The sequence below is a fragment of the Bos indicus genome, chromosome 14 (assembly GCF_029378745.1).
Source record: "Bos indicus isolate NIAB-ARS_2022 breed Sahiwal x Tharparkar chromosome 14, NIAB-ARS_B.indTharparkar_mat_pri_1.0, whole genome shotgun sequence".
In the NCBI taxonomy this organism is placed as follows: Eukaryota; Metazoa; Chordata; class Mammalia; order Artiodactyla; family Bovidae; genus Bos; species Bos indicus.
The window spans coordinates 34,705,271-34,729,663 of record NC_091773.1 but is presented as its reverse complement, the minus strand read 5'-3'; the positions used below and the strand labels follow the sequence as shown (position 1 = coordinate 34,729,663).

Sequence of the window (24,393 nt, the reverse complement as noted above, 5' to 3'; positions counted from 1 at the left end):
GAAATCAACCCGACTGGGCCCCGTATTTCTAGTCTCCAGAACTATGAGAAAATATATTTCTGTTGGTTAAGCTGCCCAGTCTGTGGTAGTTATGGCAGCCCAAGCAGACTAACATAATATCTAATTTTGTCTTCCTAATAATATATTCTTAAAAAAAAAAAACTAGGGTCTAATTATTTTACACCTTAAAAAGCCCAGATTCATTTCTGCTTTACCTTTCTCCTGAACTGTATAAGGCATTTAAGACAGTTTAACTCCATTCATCTTCTACCTGTCTTGTATTTATTTCTGTCTTGTATTTTCATTCTTTTCCTTAGCCACATAGTATTATTTTTGTTTATGCAGTCAATTTTCATTTAGAAGTAGGTAGCTTAACTTTTACCCTGAGGAGAGGAAGGGTGCCTTCTGGCATATCAGCTTTACAAGTAGGATTTTCTACTAAATATCCTCCCCTTGTGAGGACCCTGAGTTTTGTTTCCAGTCCTCTGGACTCTGGGAAGCCATCAAAACTGAATCTGCTGTGTATGTTTCTGTAAAACTCCTCAGAGTGTAAATACCTTCACAGTACTACTCAACCCTGCTGCACTCCCACTTTCATGCATATTTTGGCCTGTTGTATCAGATTATTTTAAGCTTTTATGAAGAATTTTGAAACTATATACCCAATTGTTTCAGATAATTTCAGGAGAATTGATTCAAATAATTTAGCCTTTTGGTGGTGGTGGACCTGATTTGAATAACCCAAGTTTTCCATCTGCTTTCCATCTTCTAAATATTTACCGATATTTCTAGTCTGCTATTCTACTCTGCATTCTCTTCGTCCTTATGAGTTTTATTGTTTTCACTCCTTTACTTTCCTCTTTAGCATGAGTTCAGGAAGGAGCAAAATAAAAGAATATGCTCAGTTTTCTCAAGTCGTTTTATACACAAATTGATTTTTTTTTACATTTTGAATTATTCTTCCTAATTATCAAAACATGGTTACTATAAAGATTTTGAAATTCAGAAAAATACAAAGAAGATGAAATAAGTAAAATCATTTATAATCCCACCACACAGAAGCAGCCACAGTTATCTACCAAAGTACAGGTTGTAAGCTCTAAATGTTGATCTTTTAGCTTCAGGGACTATATAATATACAACTATTCTGGGCATCCCAAGGAAAAAGAGATCTCATACGCTGTAGGCTCATTTCAATGTTACACTAACAAATATGAAAATATTAGAAAGGACTACATCTAGAGGGAAACTGGAAACAGGAAGACTGTTTAGGAGAATAAACTCATCTTACAAGAAAATCTAGCATAGAGAAAACTCCAAGGGAGAGGACAATCTGCTACTACTCTGAGGTGAATCCAAAACCACATGGAACCCTCATCACTAATGAAAAGTGCAACTATTTTTAGCAAATAATTAGTTTTTTAACATCTCAAAATAAACACCTATTAAAATATTTTTAATAGAAATATCAAACTGTCCTTTTAAAATTTACATTTAACCACGAGAAAATCTGCTATAAAAGAGCAACATATTGACCAATTTGCAAAGCCAACATTAGTTTTGTAGCAGGTGCACTTGTACACAATGATTCTAATTCTAGGAATTTACCCCATGGATAAACTTCAAACATGCAAAAGGATGCATACATAAGATTATTCACTGCAGAATTTTTTTCCAACAGTAAAATATTAGAAACAACCTAAATTAACATAAAGAAGCTTGTTAGATAATTCAGGATACATCTATAATTGTAAAACTATGCAGATAATAAAAATAAAATGCGGGCACTCTTTCTGTACCAATATGTTTAGATCTGCAAGACATACATTAAGTAAAAAAAAACAACAAAGATAGTTTTCATGTTACCATTCTATAAAAAAAAAGAATAAAGATAGGCTCTGAAAAAAATTTTTTCTGAAAGAATCATTATAAAGCTAATAGTAGTTTCATTTTAGGCAAAGAGAAGAATTGGAAGAATGGGAAGGAGACAGTACACCTTTAAATATTTTTTGATATTTGAACTATATACTTCTTTTCAAAAATAACAAATAACTCTTTAAAAAATGATAAAAATAAATATAAAACCTGCCAAAGAGTTACACAGTTGACATAAGATATCAGTGGCATCCATCTAACACAAAGAATTAAGAAAGACCTACACTGAGTGAAATTTGCTTGACCATGTTCCAGAAAGATGTACAGCTGAAGAGCAAGTTGTGGGCAACCTTCCAGGTAGGTCTCAAACAGCCTTAGCATGCTCAAATCTGTCACCCTATCATTAATCTGTTTTTCCACGAAGTTTTCAGTTTTGCTGCTATACTTGAAAGCCACTTGATAACCTTGTTTCAAGGCAAACCAATACCTGTAAAGTAAACATGAACATTTATCTTCAGTAACAGATTCTTCATGTGTGTTCATATACATAATAATTTTGAAAAAAAAAAAGCAATATGTGTTTAAGTATAGAATTTTCCCACAAAATTTATCTGCTACAATTTTGTAAACATTTCATAGTAGTTGTATTGAGATTCAAGACTCCACAATTTTTATTGGATGTTTGATGTGTGAGTGCTAGCACTGTTAAGCATACATGATCTTATTTCATCTTCAAAATAATTATGAGACATGAGTAGGTATTATTCTCAATTAGCAGCTGGGAAAAGTAAGACTGAGAACTAGAATGATATGCTGAAAGATACACAGAGTGTCAGGAGCAGACCTAGAGTCCAAATCTTTATGATTCTTAGTGCTAACCACTACTTTCTGAAAGACAAACTGCAATGTCCACTTCATACAATTTATCTCAATTATAAGACAGATATTAATAATGCCCTTATGAATATGTCAAGGTTGAAGATAAGACTGAATCTTCTTTCAATTTAATCTAGCAAATAATTACTTGACCCTTGAACAACATGGGATTTAGGGACACCAACCCTGTGTGCAGTTGAAAAATTCATGCATAATCGATAGTTGGTAGTTGGCCCTCTGTGTCCTCAGTTCCACATCCGTGGACGGGTAGTACTGTAATATTTACTACTGAAAAGATCTGCATATAAGTGAACCCACACAGTTCAAACCCATGTTATTCAAGTATTAGTATTAGTCTCTGTGACCATCAGCATCCTGAAAAATATATAAAACTTCAAAGACTCCTAAAACATCCTTGCTCGGGCTCTTCTTTACAAGGAATTTTTAAATTAACATGAGTTATCATCATTCAAGTAAAATTAATGACAAAAATAATTGAAACAATTATTTTTAAAATAGCTGAGGCTAGCAATAAGACAATCAGGATTCTAGCCAAAGCTTATCAAAATTCATTTATAATCTGTTTCCTCATATATAAAGTTACAACAGTGATATATATATCCTGCTTCAACCCGCTCTTTCTGTCAATGTTTCCCATTTCAGTAAATGGCACTAATATTCATCATGTTGCTCAGAACAAAATGTGGGAATACTTTCCAATTTCTTTTTCTAACAACTATAAAATTTCCCCAGCAGTTTCTCTTGGTTCTTAGCTCAAACTCCAAATATATCCAAATCTACACACATATCTCTTCCACTGCCTCCATCCTAGTTTAAGCAGCCAATGTCTCTGGCCTGGATTACTTCAATAGCCTCATAACTGGTCTCTCTGATTCTACTCTTGTTCCCTCAAAAGCATCTAGGTTGAACCTGTTAACCATAATCCAGATGCCATCCCTTCAGTCAAAATGTTCTAATGCTTTCCATCATACTTAGAATAAAACACAAAGTCTTTACCCCGTCTTACAAGGCCCCCTGTAATCTGACTCCCACACACACTATATCACTGTCTTTCCCTTTCAAGTCTCCCACACTTCCAGGGTCCTATTCGTGCTTTTTTCCCCAACTTAAAGGCCTTGGTATTTGCTACTCCCGCTTGCTGGAACTCTTCTAAACCCCAGAGATTTTACAGGCTTACTCCTTAACTTCATTCAGGTCTCTATTCAAATGCCATGTCCTTACTGATATCTTTCCAGATCACACCATCCCTCATATTCTCTTTATCCTATTATTTTTCTTTATTATCACTTGATGCATTATATATTTTTATTTGTACCTTCTCACAAGAATGAGATCTGCATGAAAGCAGGGACTTTGTTTTGTTAATTGCCATATCCTAAGCAACTAGAATAGTCCTGGGACACAGCAGGCTCTCAGAAAATATTTACTGAAGGAATGAACAAATAAAAAACTCATGACAATTTTTCCATAAAGAGACAGTAGATATGAAAAGGTTTTGAAAAGTTGAAAGACATAAATATATTTTGATTGTAAACATGATGTATACATATATGAATATGCAAAGATTCTTCACCTAGCAAATAAAAGTATATTTTTACCATAAAAGTTTTAGAGTAACATAGTCCATTATATTCCATGTGGACTAGATGCCAGGGTAGAGGGTCTACAAAAATGATGAAGACATGACCTCTACCTTCATTGACCTTACAGCCTAGTAGGAAGATCAAGCCTATAAACTGCTAGCTGCAATAAGAGTCAGAAGAAATAACCACTCAACAGAAATATAAATACTATTGATACATTGTAAAAGCACAGGAAAAAATGATTAACACTGTCCAGGATTTACAGGCCAGATTCATAAGATAATTTGTGTTTGAGTTTTTTCTGGGTATCTGGCACAATAAGGAGTTCCTGTAGGTATATTATGTAAGACTAATAAGCAATACAGTATGTGGTTCCTGTTCTTAAAGGTATCTAACCTTTTAAAGCAAGAAGATAGATACCACTAACTGAAAAACTTGAAAAACACACAAAAATTATAGATACATGCTCAGAGCAAATTAATATAGGCAGCACAGAGGGGGAGAGCTAGCAGAGTACAGTGATTAAAAGTAATGATTCTAAAAAACCCAGGATGCTTGGATTCAAATCCTTGCTCCAATACTTCCTAGTGATGTTTTAGTTTCCTCATCTGAAAAAGGGAGTAATCATCATACCTACCTCATTGGGTTGATATGAGGATTAAAGGAACTAACACATGTAAAATGCTTAGACCAGTAACTGGCACATGTTAAGTGCTATGTCAATGCCTGTTAAAATAAACAAAAAAAAAACAGATGAGGCTGTTCACAGATGTGCACATTAATATTTCCAGGCACTTTAGGGAAGTCCAAATCTGTAGCACTTAGTGGCAAATGTATACAAAGTTCTGCTTATCTAAGGATAATTTCATGCTAAGGGGAGTATGAATATAATTTTTTAATCAACAGGATATTGTTTCAGTTTTATGGAATAAATGATGAAGAGGCCAAAGAAAAATAAACAGAAGGAGCTTTCTTGGCATATTTTACCACAATGTATTATTTTATTTGAGATAAAGAGGCAACAGCTTCTAGTAATGATGGATTTCTTTGCATCAAGCTCACCCTCCTACTGATGACAATGATAAATTATAGACAAAATATTAAAGATAACAAGTCACTAAAGAGCAACCAAAAGCAGGAAGAAGCATGAGGTCACTTAACCCTTGAGAAAAGGGAACCATAACACATGAGAAGCACATGTGGCTTTTCCTCTAATAGCATTGCACAGTCCAACAGCACAAAGCAGACACAGTTCAAGCAGAAAGTCAAATTATTATTGGCTCAAAGAGTCAGAGGACTGAGGTTGAATCTGCCAGAGTGGTTAGAAATTAAGAGGGACCTCAGAAAAGAGGGAGCCACAGAGTAAAAGAAACCCCAAATCTCTATATACTCTCCTTAAATCCTCAGTCAAACCCTTACTATGTATACGTAGGGTGAGACTCCACGGAACTGAGGAACAACGTCTAAACGGGAGCTGGGCAGAGATTTCAGCAGCTATCTACCATAAGGAAGAGTCTGGAGTCTGCAATCCATCAAATTCAAGGAGCTTGGTAAATACTTCAGACATCTCATTGAAACCCCAAAAGGGCCATGTTTTAGAAGTAAAGACCATATTTCAGGTCTGTGAGACTCTCCTTAGGACTAAGGACAAAAGCAAAACAGACCTTCCCTAATAGAGCTTAAACCAAGCCTCTGTAATACATTAAGGTAATTTGCCAATAATTTAGCTATTTGCTTTCTCTTCAATGGAAGATAACAGAAATTACAGTCACTACAAGGTATCAATCACAATGCCCATTACACAATAAAAAAAATTACTTGAGTAAATCTTTTTTACTTGAGTAAAAAAAAATTCACTCTTAATGCAAATCAAGAGTAAATATAACTTATGCTAAAGGAGAAAACCAGGTAATAGAAACATACCAATTAACAGAAACATACCAACAGATGACCCAGATATTGCAATTAACAAACAAAACACAGAGAGAAAAAATTAGGAAAAAAACTAACAGAACCTCATAACAAAGGTGCAATTGAAGTCACAAAAGAAACAGAGAAAATGGGACAGGAAAAAACAAAACTTTACAACATACTGGCCAAAAATATTTTCCAAAGTTGATTAAAAACAACATAAAGCTCAATAAACACAAACAGAAAATATAAAAAGAAAACAATATGTAGGCCCAGAAAACAACTATATCAATAATTGCAATAATATATGAAATGGAAATAGATTAAATACTTCAATTAATAAAAGACTGTCAAGCTGTATAAAAAAATTAAGATTCAACTCTATGTGATTTGGAAGAGACTCTCTTTATACATCTTGAGCTTCCCTGGTGGCTCGGACTGTAAAAAAGCGTCTGCCTGCAATGCGAGAGACCCGGGTTGGATCCCTTGGTTGGCAAGACCCCCTGGAGAAGGAAATGGCAACCCATTCCAGTATTCTTGCCTGGAAAATTCCATGGACTGAGGAGCCTGGTATAGTCCAGGAGGTAGCAAAGAGTCGGACACGACTTCACTTTCACTCTTTATACATAAAGATACAGACAACTTGAAGGGCAATCACAAAAAATAGTTAGTATGGCTATTACAGTACACCACACAAAATAGATTTCAAATCAAAGAGCATTTACAGAGATAAAGAGGATCATGTCATAATGATATAAGAATCAATTTTTCCAGAACACATCTGAATATACCTAATAATAGAGTTTTAAGACACATGAAGCAAAACCTGTCAAAACTACAAGGAGAAAAAAATAAATCCACTATCTTAGAGCATTTTAACACTCATCTCTCAGTAAACGAAAGAAAAGGTAGGCCAAAAGAAAAAAATCAGTGAGAATATAGACAACTTTAATGACATTATCAACATATTGCCATAATTTACATTTATAGACCACTATGCTCAACGAGCGGAGAAGGCAATGGCACCCCACTCCAGTACTCTTGCCTGGAAAAATCCCATGGACGGAGGAGCCTGGAAGGCTGCAGTCCATGGGGTTGCTAAGAGTCGGGCACGACTGAGAGACTTCATTTCACTTTTCACTTTCATGCATTGGAGAAGGAAATGGCAACCCACTCCAGTGTTCTTGCCTGGAGAATCCCAGAGACAGGGGAGCCTGGTAGGCTGCCGTCTCTGGGGTCGCACAGAGTCGGACACGACTGAAGCGACTTAGCAGCAGCAGCAGCATGCTCAACAAGGGGCTTCCCAGGTGGCTCACAGTGGTAAAGAATCCGCACACAGTGAAGAGGTGTTCAATCTCTTGGTCAGGAAGATCCCCTGGAGAAGGAAATGGCAACCCACTCCAGTATTCTTGCCTGGGAAATCCCACTGACAGAGGAGCCTGGTGGGCTACAGCCCATGGGATCTCAAAAAGTTGGACACTCAACAAAAGCAAGTTACAAATTCTTTTCAAATGCCCATGGAATATTCACCAAGTTAGACTCTGTGCTGGGACATGAAATAAGTCAGGTAATTAAAGAAGACTATAATCATACAAATTATGTTTTCTGATCAAAATAAAATTGAATGAGAAATCAACAACAGTAACATATCTAGGAAAATCCCCACATATTTAGGGATTGAAGGGCCCAGACTCTCAAGTTTCATATATATTGCACCCTAGGAAATTTGAACATTACCAGATGACCTCTCTCTGCTGCTGCTAAGTCACTTCAGTTGTGTCTGACTCTGTGTGACCCCATAGATGGCAGCCCACCAAGCTCCCCCATCCCTAGGATTCTCCAGGCAAGAACACTGGAGTGGGTTGCCAGTTCCTTCTCCAATGCATGAAAGTGAAAAGTGAAAGTGAAGTCGCTCAGTCATGTCTGACTCTTGGTGACCGCATGGACTGCAGCCCACCAGGCTCCTCCGTCCATGGGATTTTCCAGGCAAGAGTACTGGAGTGGGGTGCCATTGCCTTCTCCAAAAGAGCTTTAAATAGAAAAATAGGTAAGGAAAAAATGTTCAACTATTTAATGCCCATTTAAAAAATTAGGGGCTTTCGCAAACCCGCCTGCAATGCAGGAGACCCTGGTTCAATTCCTGGGTCAGGAACATCCGCTAGCGAAGGGATAGGCTACCCACTCCAGCATTCTTGGGCTTCCCTTGTGGCTCAGCTGGTAAAGAATCCACCTGCAATGTGGGAGACCTGGGTTCAATCCCTGGGTTGGGAAGATCCCCTGGAGAAGGGAAAGGCTACCCACTGCAGTATTCTGGCCTGGAGAATGCCATGGTCTCTATAGTCTATGGGGTCACAAAGAGTCTGACACAACTGAATGACTTTCACTTTCACACTTTAAGACACCCCTTAAAGAAGGGCCTAGGGACCTGTGGAGGAATTGAAACTCTTCTCCCATTGTACTCTCTTTCACACAATTTGAACTTTTTACCAGCTATTTAAAAAGAGCGATAATAACTTCCATATTGTAAATAAAACAAATTCCTTTCATATATCCATCAAAGGAAAAAATCTCCTTTGGCAAAGAAAAAGGTATTATCACAAGTCATACATAAAATAGAAATACAGAAGTGTCATATAATTTATATTCTGGAAAATGAATCGTTCTGCTCCACAGACCACTAAGCAGTAAGAACACACTTAGTAGCAAAATACTTATACCGAATAAATAATTTATGTTGACATTCCTTGTCTTTCATCTACCAACAAAAACTCAATTTATCTATTCTGTAGGGAAATGAATCTGTAGTTTAGCATATTTCATGTTTTTGCATACTTAGTTTAGACAAATCCTTGGATAATTTGGTCACTTTTAAGAACTGTTTTAATTTCTGCTTATTTCACACTATTCATGTCTGTTTTGGGCCACTTCCTGCACCAAGAAAACACAAAGAAAAAGAAAGACAAAAAGAGGAAAATGTTTATTTATCAAGTATCTGTTTAACAGTAATAGCAAACCTAATTCAGTTTTTCCTTTTCTTCTTTAATTATTTTAATAGGTAAAATATTCACATAAATCAAAAATCAAAAAAGAAGTTACTAACTTTTTGAAAATACTGACAGGGAGGCCTGGCATGCTGCAATTCATGGGGTCGCAAAGAGTCGGACACGACTGAGCGACTGAACTGAACTGATCCCACTCCTACGACCTAACTACCCAGTCTTCACCCTCCCCCATGACCATAAGAATTCATGGTTACTCGTTTCATGTATACCCTTTCCAGAGTTTCTTTCAGTTCAGCTCAGTCGTGTCTGACTGTTTGCGACCCCATGAATCACAGCACGCCAGGCCTCCCTGTCCATCACCAACTCCCGGAGTTCACTCAAACTCGTGTCCGTCGAGTCGGTGACGCCATCCAGCCATCTCATCCTCTGTCGTCCCCTTCTCCTCCTGCTCCCAATCCCTCCAGCATCAGAGTCTTTTCCAATGAGTCAACTCTTCGCATGAGGTGGCCAAAGTACTGGAGTTTCAGATTTAGGATCATTCCTTCCAAAGAACATCCAGGACTGATCTCCTTTAGAATGGACTGGTTGGCTCTCCTTGCAGTCCAAGGGACTCTCAAGAGTCTTCTCCAACACCACAGTTCAAAAGCATCAATTCTTCGGTGCTCAGCTTTCTTCACAGTCCAACTCTCACATTCATACATGACTACTGGAAAAACCATAGCCTTGACTAGACGGACCTTTGTTGGCAAAGTAACGTCTCTGCTTTTGAATACGCTATCTAGGTTGGTCATAACTTTCCTTCCAAGGAGTAAGCGTCTTTTAATTTCATGGCTGCAATCACCATCTGCAGTGATTTTGGAGCCCAAAAAGACAAAGCCTGACACTGTTTACACTGTTTGCCCATCTATTTCCCATGAAGTAATGGGACCAGACACCATGATCTTCGTTTTCTGAATATTGAGTTTTAAGCCAACTTTTTCACTCTCCTCTTTCACTTTCATCAAGAGGCTTTTGAGTTCCTCTTCACTTTCTGCCAGAAGGGTGGTGTCATCTGCATATCTGAGGTTATTGATATTTCTCCCGGCAATCTTGATTCCAGCTTGTGCTTCTTCCAGCCCAGCATTTCTCATGATATACTCTGCTTATAAGTTTTAAATAATCAGGGTGACAATATACAGCCTTGACATACTCCTTTTCCTATTTGGAACCAGTCTGTTGTTCCATGTCCAGTTCTAACTGTTGCCTCCTGACCTGCATATAGGTTTCTCAAGAGGCAGGTCAGGTGGCCTGGTATTCCCATCTCTTTCAGAATTTTCCAGTTTATTGTGATCCACACAGTCAAAAGCTTTGGCACAGTCAATAAAGCAGAAATAGATGTTTTTCTGGAACTCTCTTGCTTTTTCCATGATCCAGAAGATGTTGGCAATTTGCTCTCTGGTTCCTCTGCCTTTTCTAAAACCAGCTTGAACATCTGGAAGTTCAGAGTTCACGTATTTCTGAAGCCTGGCTTGGAGAATTTTGAGCATTACTTTTCTAGCATGTGAGATGAGTGCAATTGTGCGGTAGTTTGAGCATTCTTTGTCATTGCCTTTCTTTGGGTTTGGAATGAAAACTGACCTTTTCCAGTCTTGTGGCCACTGCTGAGTTTTCCAGATTTGCTGGCATATTGAGTGCAGCACTTTCACAACATCATCTTTCAGGATTTGAAATAACTCAACTGGAATTCCATCACCTCCACTAGTTTTGTTATTAGTGATGCTTTCTAAGGCCCACTTGACTTCACATTCCAGGACATCTGGCTCTAGGTGAGTGATCACACCATCGTGATTATCTTGATTGTGAAGATCTTTTTTTCATCGTGAAGAGTTTTTTATGCATATACAAACACATGTAAATATGCCTTTTCATCACCTTTTAAAAATAGACTGTATTATATCATACCTGTTGTCTGTACCCTGTCTTTTCACTTAAAAGTACATCCTGGAGATCTTGCCATTTCAGTATATAAAGTACTTTATCATTCTTTGTAATAGTTATTGTAGTATGACATTGCATAGATATACTATAAACTCTATCAACAGACCTTCAATTGTTTCCAGTATTTTGCTGTTATAAACAATACTACAACTGAAAAGCTATGCATATGTCATTTTACATGTATCCAGAAAAGGAACCTCTGGCCTAAAGGTATGTGCACCTGAAATATGCTCAAACTGTTTATGAACTGGTTATGGATTGCATCAATCCATACTCCCATCAACAAAGTATGAGAATACCTGTTTTCCCATACCTTACCACGAGAGTGTATTATCACTTGGATTTTCACCAATCTGGTAGGTAAAGTATTTCAGTGAAGTTTTAATTGGCAGTTTTTAAATTATGAATGAGGTATAGTATCCTTCAGACAACTTAAGAGCCATTTGCATTTCCTCTTCTCTAAAATATCCTCATTCTTTTCCCCATTTTTCAACTGCGAGGATGACCTTTTTATCTTTGACTTCAGAAGCTCATTAAATATTAAAAGACTAGGTCTTTTTCTATTAAAAATTACAAATATTTTCCCCTATGAAAACTGTTTTCCTTTTTGCTTTGCTTTTATTTGTTGGGATTTTTTGTTTTTATTTATTGTGTGCAATTTTTATTGTCAAATCTATAATTTTTATAGCTTGGGGATTTTGAGTTATGGTTAAAAAGGCTCTCCATTTCAAGGCTATAAAGGAATTTTCCTATGTTTTCTAATAGTACATTTCTTGTGTTAAATATTTGAGTCATTTAAAATTTATCCTGGTGTCTGGTATTTTACCTAGCTGTATAGTCTATAATATGCAACCTTAAATTATCCCAACTCTAAACTGAATCAAAACTTTTACTGTTCTTATGTTGCATACACTGGTTATTACTTCCTCTTATTTCCATTCTAGTCAATTTCTACGATCTGTGGTCTATTCATTTAAATGGCAAATGGGAAAAAAAAATCTGTTTTCTTGTCCTTGTGGTTTGGGTTTGGTGTTGGGGGTTGCAGGTGGGTGGTGCTTAGTGTCTCTCTGGAAACAAAATTCTTCCAGTTTATGCTTTCAGATTTTCTTCTGATTAGGAGGAGTTAGTGCCCATGTCCTGTCATATCAAAGACTGAGAAACTGAAGACATAAACTGCAACATTTTAAAACTCTCCCAATATTGTACCCATCTCTATGTTTCTACCAATATATTTCTAAAGATTTCACCTTCATTACAGAACAGGCTAAACTCTTTTCAAGATCACATACCATGCTAGAGCATAAGCTAAGTATGACCTTTGTGTGAAGGTCCACTTATAGTTTACTTATTTTTTCCAAATGACTATCTACTTATTCCAACATCTCTAATTACTAAGCATAAAAATCAGTAAGAACGTAGAATCTCCATTTCATGTACAAGGGAATTCCCGTAAAACTATCAGCTGCCTTTTTGATAGAAATTCTACAGACCAGAAGGCAGCATATAGTCAAAGTAATGAAAGGAAAAAAACCTATAAGCAAGAATACTCTACTCAGCAAGGGTATCATTCAGATTTGAAGGAGAGATATAAAATTTTACAGACGAGCAAAAGCAAGAGTTTAGAACCAGTAGGCCAGCTTTATAAAAAATGTTAAGGAAGCTTCTCTAAGCAGAAGAGACCACCACGAGAAATATGAAAATTATGAAAGGAAGAATCTCACTGGTAAAGGCAAATATACAGTAGAGGTAGTAAATCAACCACTCATAAAGCTAATAGGAAGGTTAAAAGACAAAAGGAGTAAAATCATCTATATCTATAATAAGTATCTAAGGAACACACAAAACAAAAAGATCTAAAATATGAAATCAAAAACAGTAAATATGGGTGATGGGAAGCAAAAGTGCATGGTTGTTACAAACTGTTAGAACTTAAAACATTATCAACTTAAAATAATTACATATCAGTATGATAAACAGATTGTTGACTTCCCTGGTGGCTCAGGCAGTAAAAGCATCTGCCTGCAATGCAGGAGACTGGGGTTCGATCCCTGGGTTAGGAAGATCCCCTGGAGAAGGAAATGGCAACCCACTGTAGTACTTTTGCCTGGAAAATCCCATGGACAGAGAAGCCTGGTGGGCTACAGTCCATGGGGTCGCAAAGAGTTGGACTGGACTGAGCAACTTCACTTTCACATGGTAATAACAAAATAAATATCTATAATAGAATCACAAAAGAAGGGAAAGAAACCAAATCATAACACTAAAGACAGTCCTCAAATCACAAAGGGAGAGAGCAAAAGAAGAAAACGAAAAAGAACTGCAAAACAGTTAACAAAATGGCAATAAGACATTATCTAACAATAATTACTTTCAATGTAAATTGACTGAATGCTCCAGTCAAAAGACACAGAGTAGCTGAATGGACACAAAAACAAGACCTGTATATGCTACCTACTTCAGAGCTAAAGACATATAGACTGAAAGAGAAAGTATAGGAAACAGTATTACATGCAAATGGAAATCAGAAGAAAGCTGAGGTAGTAATACTTATATCAGGCAAGACAGACCTTAAAACAAAGACTGTATGTAACAAGAGACAAAAAAGACTTACATAATGATAAGGGGATCAATCAAAGAAGAAGATAACAATTGCAAATATATATATACACAACATAGGAGCACCTAAACACATAAAGCAAATATTAACAGACATAAAGAGAGAAACTGACATAGTAGACCTCAACACCCATTTACATCAGGGGAGAGATGTAAGATCCAGATAGAAAATCAGTAATAAAACACTGGTTTTAAATGACATTAAACCAGATGGACTTAATAGATTACATATATTGACCATTCCATCCAAAAGCAGCAAGATACACACTGTTTTCAAGTGCACATCGAACAGTCTCCAGGATAGATCACACGACAAGCCACAAAACAAGTCTCAATGAATTTAAGAGTATTGAAATTATATCAAGTATCTTTTCTGACCACAATGGAATAAAACTAGAAATCAACTACAAGAATGCATAAAAAACAAAAATAATATGCTACTAGACAATCAATGGGTCACTGACAAAATCAAAGAGGAAATCAAAAAATATATGGAGACGAATATGAAAACACAATGATACTAAATCTATGGGACACAGCAAAAGCTGTTCTATGAGGGAAGTTTATAGCAATACAGACTTATCTTAGGAAACAAGAAAGATCTCAGATAAATAATCTAACAGTAACAGTCATGTTGGATATAGCAAGAAAATCTATCTTAAATTTGTTTGGAGTCCAGAAGGAAAAGAGACAGAAATACAGTAAAGAAAATGTTAGAAAAGATAATGGCTGAGAATTGTGCAGAACTCATGGAAGCTAATAATTCACAGAATCAAGACAGCAAGCAAATCGCAAGTGAAAGAATTAAAAATAAATTCTTCACACGGATATATCATAAACTGTAGAAACCCAAATATAAGGAGAAAAATCATAAGAGCAACCAGAGGGGAAAGAAAACAAAACCGTTGTAAAGAACAACAGCAAGACTGATATCTAACTACTCAATAATGACAATGGAAACAAAAAGATGAGAGAACATAACATACAGAGAGAAAATAACTATTTACCTAGAATTCTACTATCACTAAAATCTTTCTCAGGAAAGATGACTATTAAAATAGCTCAAATTCAAAACCTAACTGTAACAAAATAGTACATTATCCTCTTAATATTTGTCTTTAATTCTTCTCCTTACCTTTAATATATATATTGCTTTGAACAGAATTATATCTCTTAATATAATGAAAGAAAAGGTCATATGAAATTAGATATATGGATAATCATAGAATTCTCAGGGCTCATTTAGATTCTACTTTCTTTAACCATAAAATAGGTTTTAAACAACATGATTTTTAAGTTTGTTTTTAGTTCTGAGTGATTCTGTACCTAGCTAACCACACGGCTACTGCACTACTGCAGTAAAAATTTCATCTCATTAAATCAATAGTACAAGTTACTTAAAAAAGTGCTTTCTATCAGAGTTGCAAGTGATAGGCTGTATTTACATAATCAGTTTTAAAATATAAAATAGAGGAGAAAAGATTCACAAGACATAGAAATGAGTCTTTTTCTTTCTCATAAAAATGTAATAATATATTAGAAAAAGCAACTTAATTAGGTAAATTAAAACATTCTATTAATGAACCTGGAAAATTCTGACAGTACAATGACTCATGCAAGCATTGCTAGTGAGAAGCAAGTAACCTTTGTCCTACATGCAAATAGAGAAACTTTGTACATTTCACTAACCAGATACAGAAAGTAGCTTCTGTCTGAATCAGAGAATAACAGTATTAAAGATCAAAAGTATATGCTCACCTTGTAAAAACTCCTCCTTGCAAGCAATGAAGTAGAAGAAAACAATGATGGCTTTCTTGGCCTGCTTCTTTTAAATCAGCCTTGAACCAAGAATAACTAAAACACTGGACCACAAGTGTTCCAAAGAGCATAAAACTTACTGTTAAAACACCAAAAACATACTGTCTTTCATGAAAAAATCTGACAGACACCCAGATGTCCACAATTAAATCAGTAACATAGATCATAATGCCAAGGACTGACATCATAAAATTGAACTTAGTATATTTCATTATGAGTCACTGTATCTCTTGGTTATTTACCTCCTCCTCTCATACAAAAAGAAAAAAACAAATATTAGTGCACTCTTTGGTGTAGCACTGAATTTTAATTTCCACTCCCTAAATATTTTAAAGAATATACATTATGAAATTGGAACACTAAAACCAAAGTGACTAATTTTAACTTTCTCTTCTAAACCTCTGGTCCAGTTGTTACTAGGCTTTACTCAATCTTGTTTCACAGTGATCTTCATTACAGATGACAACACCTAAAATAAAACATAAAAACTTCCAAAAATCTCGATTCTAACATTAAAAATCCTAGGCCACGACTTTATCAAAGCTCTACTTTTTCTAAAAATAATATATTACCACTAAATACATTTCTTACAATATATAGCTTTGTGAAAGTAAAGTGTTAGAAATATACTTAATAGTTGACAACTTCCTCTCAGACTATTTTCTTTTTAAAAAACATAACCTACTCACAAACATATGTACTAAAGGACTATATATAGTGACAAAAAATTGGAAATAATCTAAATGTGTCAACAAGAAGAATTAAATAATGGTAGATTCATAAAGTAGAATATTACAAAGCTACTAAAAATATATTTAACAAAGGTCCAGCAGTTGTGAAAATTCTTAATGTGCTTTGATACAGCAATTCCTCTAAGAATCAAGCCTAGGGAAATATTTACAAACATGCACAAAGGTATATGCTCTTTGCAGAACCTTTTTTAAAACAGCAAAAATTGAAAACAATCCAAATGACAATTTAGAAATCTAATTCAATAAATTATGGTACCTTCACACTAAAGAACATACCATGCAACCTTTAAAAAGAATGAAGTAGCTTCGTATAAACTGATTTCAGAAGGTCTCCAAGACATATTAAATGAAAGAAGCAAGTACCAGAAGGATAAATATAGCATGTTGCAGTATATGCTTTCTTAATATACATGGAGAGGGGAAAGGAGTTGAGTGGGAAGCAAATGCAATTTCAATCTTTTAAATATTCTTTCATATTGGTTGAGTTTTTTACAACAGATATGCACTAATGTGTTTTATAATTTCTTAAAACAAAAACAATAGTAAATGATACTTATAAAGAATTTTGATGACTGGAGAAAATATTAATAACAGTTACTACATGCCAGGCATTGACCTGTATGTTACAAATAAAATGTCCTCATATAATTCTTACATCAAACTTAGAAGGTAGATATTACTATTATGAAGCCTATTTTATAAACATGAATGCAATCTGCAGATGACATCTGTTCAACTCAACAGGGATTTCTTTAATTGTACTAACGAACTGCCAAGATTTCATATAAAAATCCAGAGTTTTCTCTGCTATCAAAGAACTCAAAGATCTGCTACAGTAGACTATCATTTCTTCATGAGCAGTGAGTACCCACCCTAGATGGCAAAGGTGCTCTCAATTTCACCACAGTACCCAGTCACCCCACTTCAGTCATTTCAACAGTGAGGTCTCAGTGCCCATGCAGCTATCTAATAGCTGTGTATCCTTAAATATGTTCTTTTTACCTCCCTATCCCTTATTTTCTTCATTTGAAATATGGAGATAATAATGGTATATATCTCAGAGGGTTGTTGTTAAGGTTAAGAAAGGTACTATATATATAACACATACAAGCCTCTAGAAAAGTACTTGGTACAATTAGGGCTTAATAACTGTTAGTTATCATTATTACTTTGCCTGTCTGCCTGATACCTGTAAGCATCTGAGTTTGCAGTCTTTGACTTCACTTTAAAGAACGTTAAGTGGAAAAAAATACTGCTATAATCTCAAAGCTTTGAAAATGTAAAGGAAATAGGACTAGAGAAATAGGAAAAACGTTAACAGTAGTTTTATCTGGGGAACTAATGGCATTACAGATTATTTATTCTTCATTCTTTTCTATATTTATGAGCTGAACAGTTTCCTCTCAAAATTCATACTTTGACTTCACTTTAGTTCAGTTCAGTCACTCAGTCGTGTGCGACTCTGCGACCCCATGAATCGCAGCACGCCAGACCTCCCTGTCCATCACTAACTCCCGGAGTTCACTCAAACTCACGTCCATCCAGTCAGTGATGCCATCCAGCCATCTCATCCTCTGTTGTCCTCTTCTCCTCCTGCCCCCAATCCCTCCCAGCATCAGAGTCTTTTCCAATGAGTCAACTCTTCTCACGAGGTGGCCAAAGTACTGGAGTTTCAGCTTTAGCATCATTCCTTCCAAAGAAATCCCAGGGCTGATCTCCTTCAGAATGGACTGGTTGGATCTCCTTGCAGTCCAAGGGACTCTCAAGAGTCTTCTCCAACACCACAGTTCAAAAGCATCAATTCTTCGGCGCTCAGCCTTCTTCACAGTCCAACTCTCACATCCATACATGACCACGGGGAAAACCAAAGCCTTGACTAGACAGACCTTTGTTGGCAAAGTAATGTCTCTGCTTTTGAATATGCTACCTAGGTTGGTCATAACTTTCCTTCCAAGGAGTAAGCGTCTTTTAATTTCATGGCTGCAGTCACCATCTGCAGTGATTCTGGAGCCCCAAAAAATAAAGTCTGACACTGTTTCCACTGTTTACGTTGACTTACTAACCTTCAAAGTGACTGTTCCTAGAGACAGGCCTTTATGGAGGGAATAAGGTTAAAAGAAGTCACAAGGATGGGTCCCTAACCCAATAGGAGTGGTGTCCTTATGAGAAACGACACAGCAAGAAAAGAGCCATCTGCAAGCCAAAGAAAGAGGCCTCAACAGAAACCAACCCTGCTGGCACCTCAATGTTGGACTTCCAGTTTCCAGACTATGGGAAAAATTAATTTCTATTGTTTAATCCACCAATCTGTTGGATTCTGTTAAGGCAGCCTGAGTAGACTAACACCCTATATATTCTATAAAGAATATTTATTACTTTAAAAATTAGGAGGGGAAGATGTTATTTAAAAAAACACAATCTAATACTTAGCAGTGTTCCTGTCATTTTAGCACTTGTAAGTATTTTCTTTAAAAGTTTTTAGAATAATATTAAAAGATAGTTCACTGTTCTTACAGTAAAAGAAAACACTCCTTATTGCTACTTTTCTTACCAAGAATATTGTGGCCAACAGGATGGAAAAAAATTTTTTTAAGTCTGAGTATTTCTAATCTAATAGAGCATGAACTTCCCTGCAGCGGGTTTCTTATCTTAAATGAAAGATGTCATGTCACTTTAAGCATGGAGTTTAGCAGGATGAGATTTCATCAAAAAGTTCTGTTTAATTAAATATTTACTTAAACCTATCATGTGCTATTTTAAGCTCTTGAGATATATCATGTGTAAAAGAAACAAAAATCCCTGCCATTGTGGAACTTACATCCTAGCACAGAAAGATAATCAAAGAATAAAAATAAGTAAAATTAGACATCATATTAGAAGGTGATAAGTGCTACAGAAAGAACAGAGCATGTTAAAGGAAATCAGGAGTTGGAGTAGAGGCAGGTGCATCACAGGTTGTAATTTTAATTAGAATGGTCAGAGCAGCCCTCACTAAGAAGATGGCATCTGAGTAAAGAAATTAGCCATATTGCTATCATATGAAAAAGCTTGCCAGGTGGAAGGAACAGCGAGTTCAGAAGTCTAATGCACTAGATTTTGAGTATGTGGAACAAAATTCCCTAAAATGTTGACAGATTTTTTAACATGATTATATTGGATGTGTTTAATGTGTATCCAAGTCCTGTTTAACATCATCTAAAAAAATGCAATTTCCTAAGCTTTCTATCGAGGAAAAAAAAATATTTCCATATAGAGTAGAAGAATACAAAGAGTGAAAGTGAAGTCGCTCAGTCGTCTCCGACTCTTTGCGACCCCATGGACAGTAGCCTACCAGGCTCCGGGTCCATGGGATTTTCCAGGCAAGAATACTGAAGTGGGCTGCCATTTCCTTCTCCAGAGGATCTTCCCAACCCAGGGGTCAAACCCAGGTCTCCTGCATTGCAGACAGATGTTTTACCGTCTGAGCCACTAGGGAAGCCCATAGTAGAAGAATAGATAGTATTCTGATAGACGCTGAGTATTTACTATGATTGAAATGTTTTACAAACTTTATTTAATTCTCACAAATTTATGTAAGATTATCATTGGCCCCACTTTATAGATCATAAACTGAGGCTTAGAGATGTTGGTATTTGTGTGAGTTATCTCTAATGAGTAAACTAATTTTAATGTACAGGCATGCCTTGGAGACACTATGAATTTAGTTCCAGACTGCCACAATATAGCAAATATCACAATGAAGTGAGTCACACAAAGTTTTTGGTTTCCCTGTGCATACAAAAGTTATGTTTAAGCTATACTGTAGTCTATTAAGTGTGCAATTATGTCTAAAAACTGTATATACTTAAATTTTAAAATTCTTCATTGCTAAAAAACTTCTAACCATAATCTCAGCCTTCAGCGAGACAAAATCCTTTTGCAGTTGTAAAAGATCACTGATCACCATGACAGACATAACAATAATAAAAAAAAAAAGTTTGAAGCACTGTGAGAATTACCAAACTCTAACACAGTAACATAAAGAGATGAAATGCTGTTGGGAAAATGGCACTGGTAGACTGGCTCCATGCAGGTTGCCAAAACGTTCAATTTATAAAAACCACAATATCTGAGAATTGTAATAAAGTAAAGTGCAATAAAACGAGGTAGACCTCCTTGTGCACAATTCTTAAACACTCTCCCACAAAGATAGCTTACTTCACCTGGCATGGAAAAGGAAAACTCTAGCCATTTTGAATCAAGATTTACAATATGGGAAAAAATAATTTCTAAGAAACTTAGAAATTGCATTATTGGCAGAATATCAGACTCAATAAACTAATCTGATCTGGCAACTTTTAAATTCCCAATTTAGTGAAGCAGAACATAATGCCAACTGGAAAGACAACTACACAGCAAAGTACTTAATAAATATAGCAGCTCTCATAAAAAAGGGCCTGCACTTCCTTCAATAACCACATAGTCAGATAACTTGTATGAAGGATCTTCATCTTTATCCCTACAACTGATCACTGTTCCAATACCACCTTATCAGAAATAATGCCAATCTACAAAATTTCACTTCACTTAGAGAATTCGGAACACTGACTGATCCAATAGGTGTTTCAATCCAGTTTCTCATTCAGAGGTCAACCCACCTGTGTGACTATCTGGCTGCCAGCCAAAATACATAAACTTTGCCCACTGTACAGCTCTCTTCCTCTATTTGCAATAAAGAAGATACCTGAAGTACAAACTAGCAAATGTTCACTTGTCAATCAAATTTAATACACATAATATATAGACTTACTTGTCATATATAAAAAGCCTTCTTTAATTCAAAGTTCCTTCTGGAAAATCTTCATCCTGGGAATTTTTTTTTTTTCTTCCTCATGGAAAATAAGCATTATTAAGGAGTGTATAAACCTTTAAGTATTCTTGCCTGGAGAATCCCAGGGATGCCGGAGCCTGGTAGGCTGCCGTCTATGGGGTCGCACAGAGTCTGACACGACTGAAGCAACTTAGCAGCAGCAGCAGTAGCAAACCTTTAAGATCCAAACCAAAATGAAACTGAAATCACCTGTTAGTCATATGTGCGATATTCTAATCCAGTGATAAGAGTCTGTATCATTGTGTTCATAGTACATCCTTTTTTTTTTAAACTATCACCTTGGGGGAAGGAATTACATGGTTCCTTTTAAGGCTGATGAGTTTACAAGTTTTTACTATATTATCAATTAATTTTTTAAAAAAATATGATTTGCCTCACAGCATATCTAAGGGGACAATTTATGTTTGAAAGGGAGAGATTCCTGAATTTGAAATGATCTAATAAAGAATTTACAACATATTATTAATGGAGCCCTGCTGCTGCTGCTGCTACTGCTGCTGCTGCTGCTAAGTCACGTCAGTAGTGTCCGACTCTGTGTGACCCCATAGATGGCAGCCCACCAGGCTCCCCCGTCCCTGGGATTCTCAAGGCAAGAACACTGGAGTGGGTTGCCATTTCCTTCTCCAATGCATGAAAGTGAAAAGTGAAAGTGAAGTCGCTCAGTCGTGTCCGACTCTTAGCGATCCCATGGACTGTAGCCTTCCAGGCTCCTCCATCCATGGGATTTTCCAGGCAAGAGTACTGGAGTGGGGTGCCATTGCCTTCTCCAATGGAGCCCTACCTACCTAATTTTTCAAATTTTATACCTTCTCAAACCCTATGCCCCAAGAACATATGATCGTTGGTTTCTATTACCAAAATAAACATTACAGTTCTTATTTCCAAGCCTTTGCTCAAGGTTATTTACAGTCCAGAAAGCCCTTCTTCTTCCAGCTACCTGATAAAAGTCATATCAATCCTTTAAAAATCAGCTAACATCCACTACTGTTAAGCTTTCTCAAATTATCCTAATTTCTCTCCTTCCTTCTAGCAATCTCATCACTTTCACTATACTTCTACAGGATTCACCTGAATATGCTTTAAAATATTATCATGTACATCTCCTTTTTAGTTATAAGCCTCTATAAAGCTATCGTATTCATTTTACATACATTCCCACACATCAACAACAATACATGTTAGAGGTAGCTGATCAATTATTGTAACTGTAACTGAACAGAATGTAAAAGTCATTGGTCTTCTTTCTTGGGAACTTAAAACTTCAAGTTACATTGATATTCACAAAGACTCAGTTTTGAATCTGCAGCCTCTTTCTTCCTAGCTCAAGCCATACATCTAACTATTTGTGGATTTCTTTATGGGGATATCCCACAATGACCTCAACTTAAACTCCTCTAAACCAAGTTCATCACCTACACTCTGTTCTGCTCTTCTACTAGTGTCTAACGTCTTCTTCTATGACTCAAGTCACTTTTAAATTATTTGTTGGCCCCATTTGTTCATCTACCAAATGAAGACCCTGGCAAGGAACTAAATGAGACGGAAGGAACAAGGGAAATTCTAGTTCATGAGAAAAAAATAAAGTTAAGGAATAAGAAAGTGGAGCTGCCCACGAAAATAGTTCCTCTCTCTTCTCAAAGGTTTGCTGACTTTCCAGGAGAGAGGTTTTAAAATGGGAAGCCAGCTTCTTGCTGGAAGAGCTACTGATAACAGACAAATAAATATTGTTGAGTTGAAAATACTTGATATAGGGAATTTTGATGATTATTCCAAGCAGTCTTTAAAGGACTTGTTGCTTGCCTTCCCATTGCAAAGGGGATAATTCACATGATTGTTTCAATGAAGGTTTTTGAAACATTTTGCTATTAAAAGTACATCTCAAAGACACAGGGAAAGAAATTTGCCACACATTCCAGGTGTGTTTTCAAGAAATCTGGAATATTAAACTTTTGATTTGTACTGCATACAGAGCAACAGTCCTTTCTCCAGAAACACCTGCCAAAAAGGATGTTAAAATGCATGCCCTACAACCTAGAGGGGTGGGATAGGGTAGGAGGGGGATTCAAAAGGGAGGAGGCATGTATGTACCTATGGGGCATTCATGTTAATGTATGGCAGAAACCAACATAATATTGTAAAGCAATTACCCTCCAATTAAAAATAAACAATTACCTTTAAAAATGCCTAAATTTTAGAACCACTAGCATCTAATGTGTCAATTTATCATTTCTTTTGAAAAAGGCATGGGCTAGGATATCACACGTGTTTCACATCTTTTCAGTTCAGTTCAGTCGCTCAGTCGTGTCCAACTCTTTGCAACCACATGAATTGCAGCATGCCAGGTCTCCCTGTCCATCACCAACTCCCGGAGTCCATCGAGTCAGTGATGCCATCCAGCCATTTCATCCTCTGTCGTCCCCTTCTCCTCCTGCCCCCAATCCCTCCCAGCATCAGAGTCTTTTCCAATGAGTCAACTCTTCACATCAGGTGGCCAAAGTACTGGAGTTTCAGCTTCAGCATCATTCACTCCAAAGAAATCCCAGAGCTGATCTCCTTCAGAATGGACTGGTTGGATCTCCTTGCAGTCCAAGGGGCTCTCAAGAGTCTTCTCCAACACCACAGTTCAAAAGCATCAATTCTTCAGCGCTCAGCTTTCTTCAGAGTCCAACTCTCACATCCATACATGACCACTGGAAAAACCATAGCCTGGACTAGACGGACTTTTGTTGGCAAAGTAATGTCTCTGCTTTTTAATATGCTATCTAGGTTGGTCATAACTTTCCTTCCAAGGAGTAAGCGTCTTTTAATTTCATGGCCCAGAAGGGAATGAAACTGATCATGAGATCTGTGCACTCCCTTTTAGGAAAACAGTAACTGGATTTTTTTTTTTTTTTTTTTAATATGGGGAGGGTTAGTTAACACTGGGGTGGTTAACTGCTCAGCAGATTAGAAAAGGACCCTTACAAAGAAAAAGAAGTCCTTTATGTCTTGGACACAACCTCCCACCAAGAGCACAACCCCAACACACACGCTCGCGTCCCCCCCTAGTCTTGGGGTTGGTGGGGTACTGCAAGTGGCACAAAAGGGAGCAG

At 36.5% G+C, this 24,393-nt stretch overlaps 1 protein-coding gene across 3 annotated transcripts in view; it reads right to left on the bottom strand.

Annotated features, from left to right (window-relative positions):
- The window catches only part of XKR9 (XK related 9), a 30,916-nt gene that overhangs the window by 5,513 nt on the left and 1,010 nt on the right, over positions 1–24,393 (bottom strand). Inside the window, exons 1-3 of one of the 3 annotated variants that reach the window (XM_070802661.1) lie at positions 21,221–23,582; positions 15,620–16,148; positions 2,160–2,362 (exon numbers count right to left, since the gene is read on the bottom strand). In XM_070802661.1, the coding sequence (XP_070658762.1) occupies positions 2,160–2,362; positions 15,620–15,891 (475 nt within the window). In that variant the 5' untranslated portion in view covers positions 15,892–16,148; positions 21,221–23,582. Of the gene's footprint in view, positions 1–2,159; positions 2,363–15,619; positions 23,583–24,393 lie in introns of those variants that run through there. The other 2 variants (XM_070802660.1, XM_070802662.1) reach the window with 2 other exon arrangements.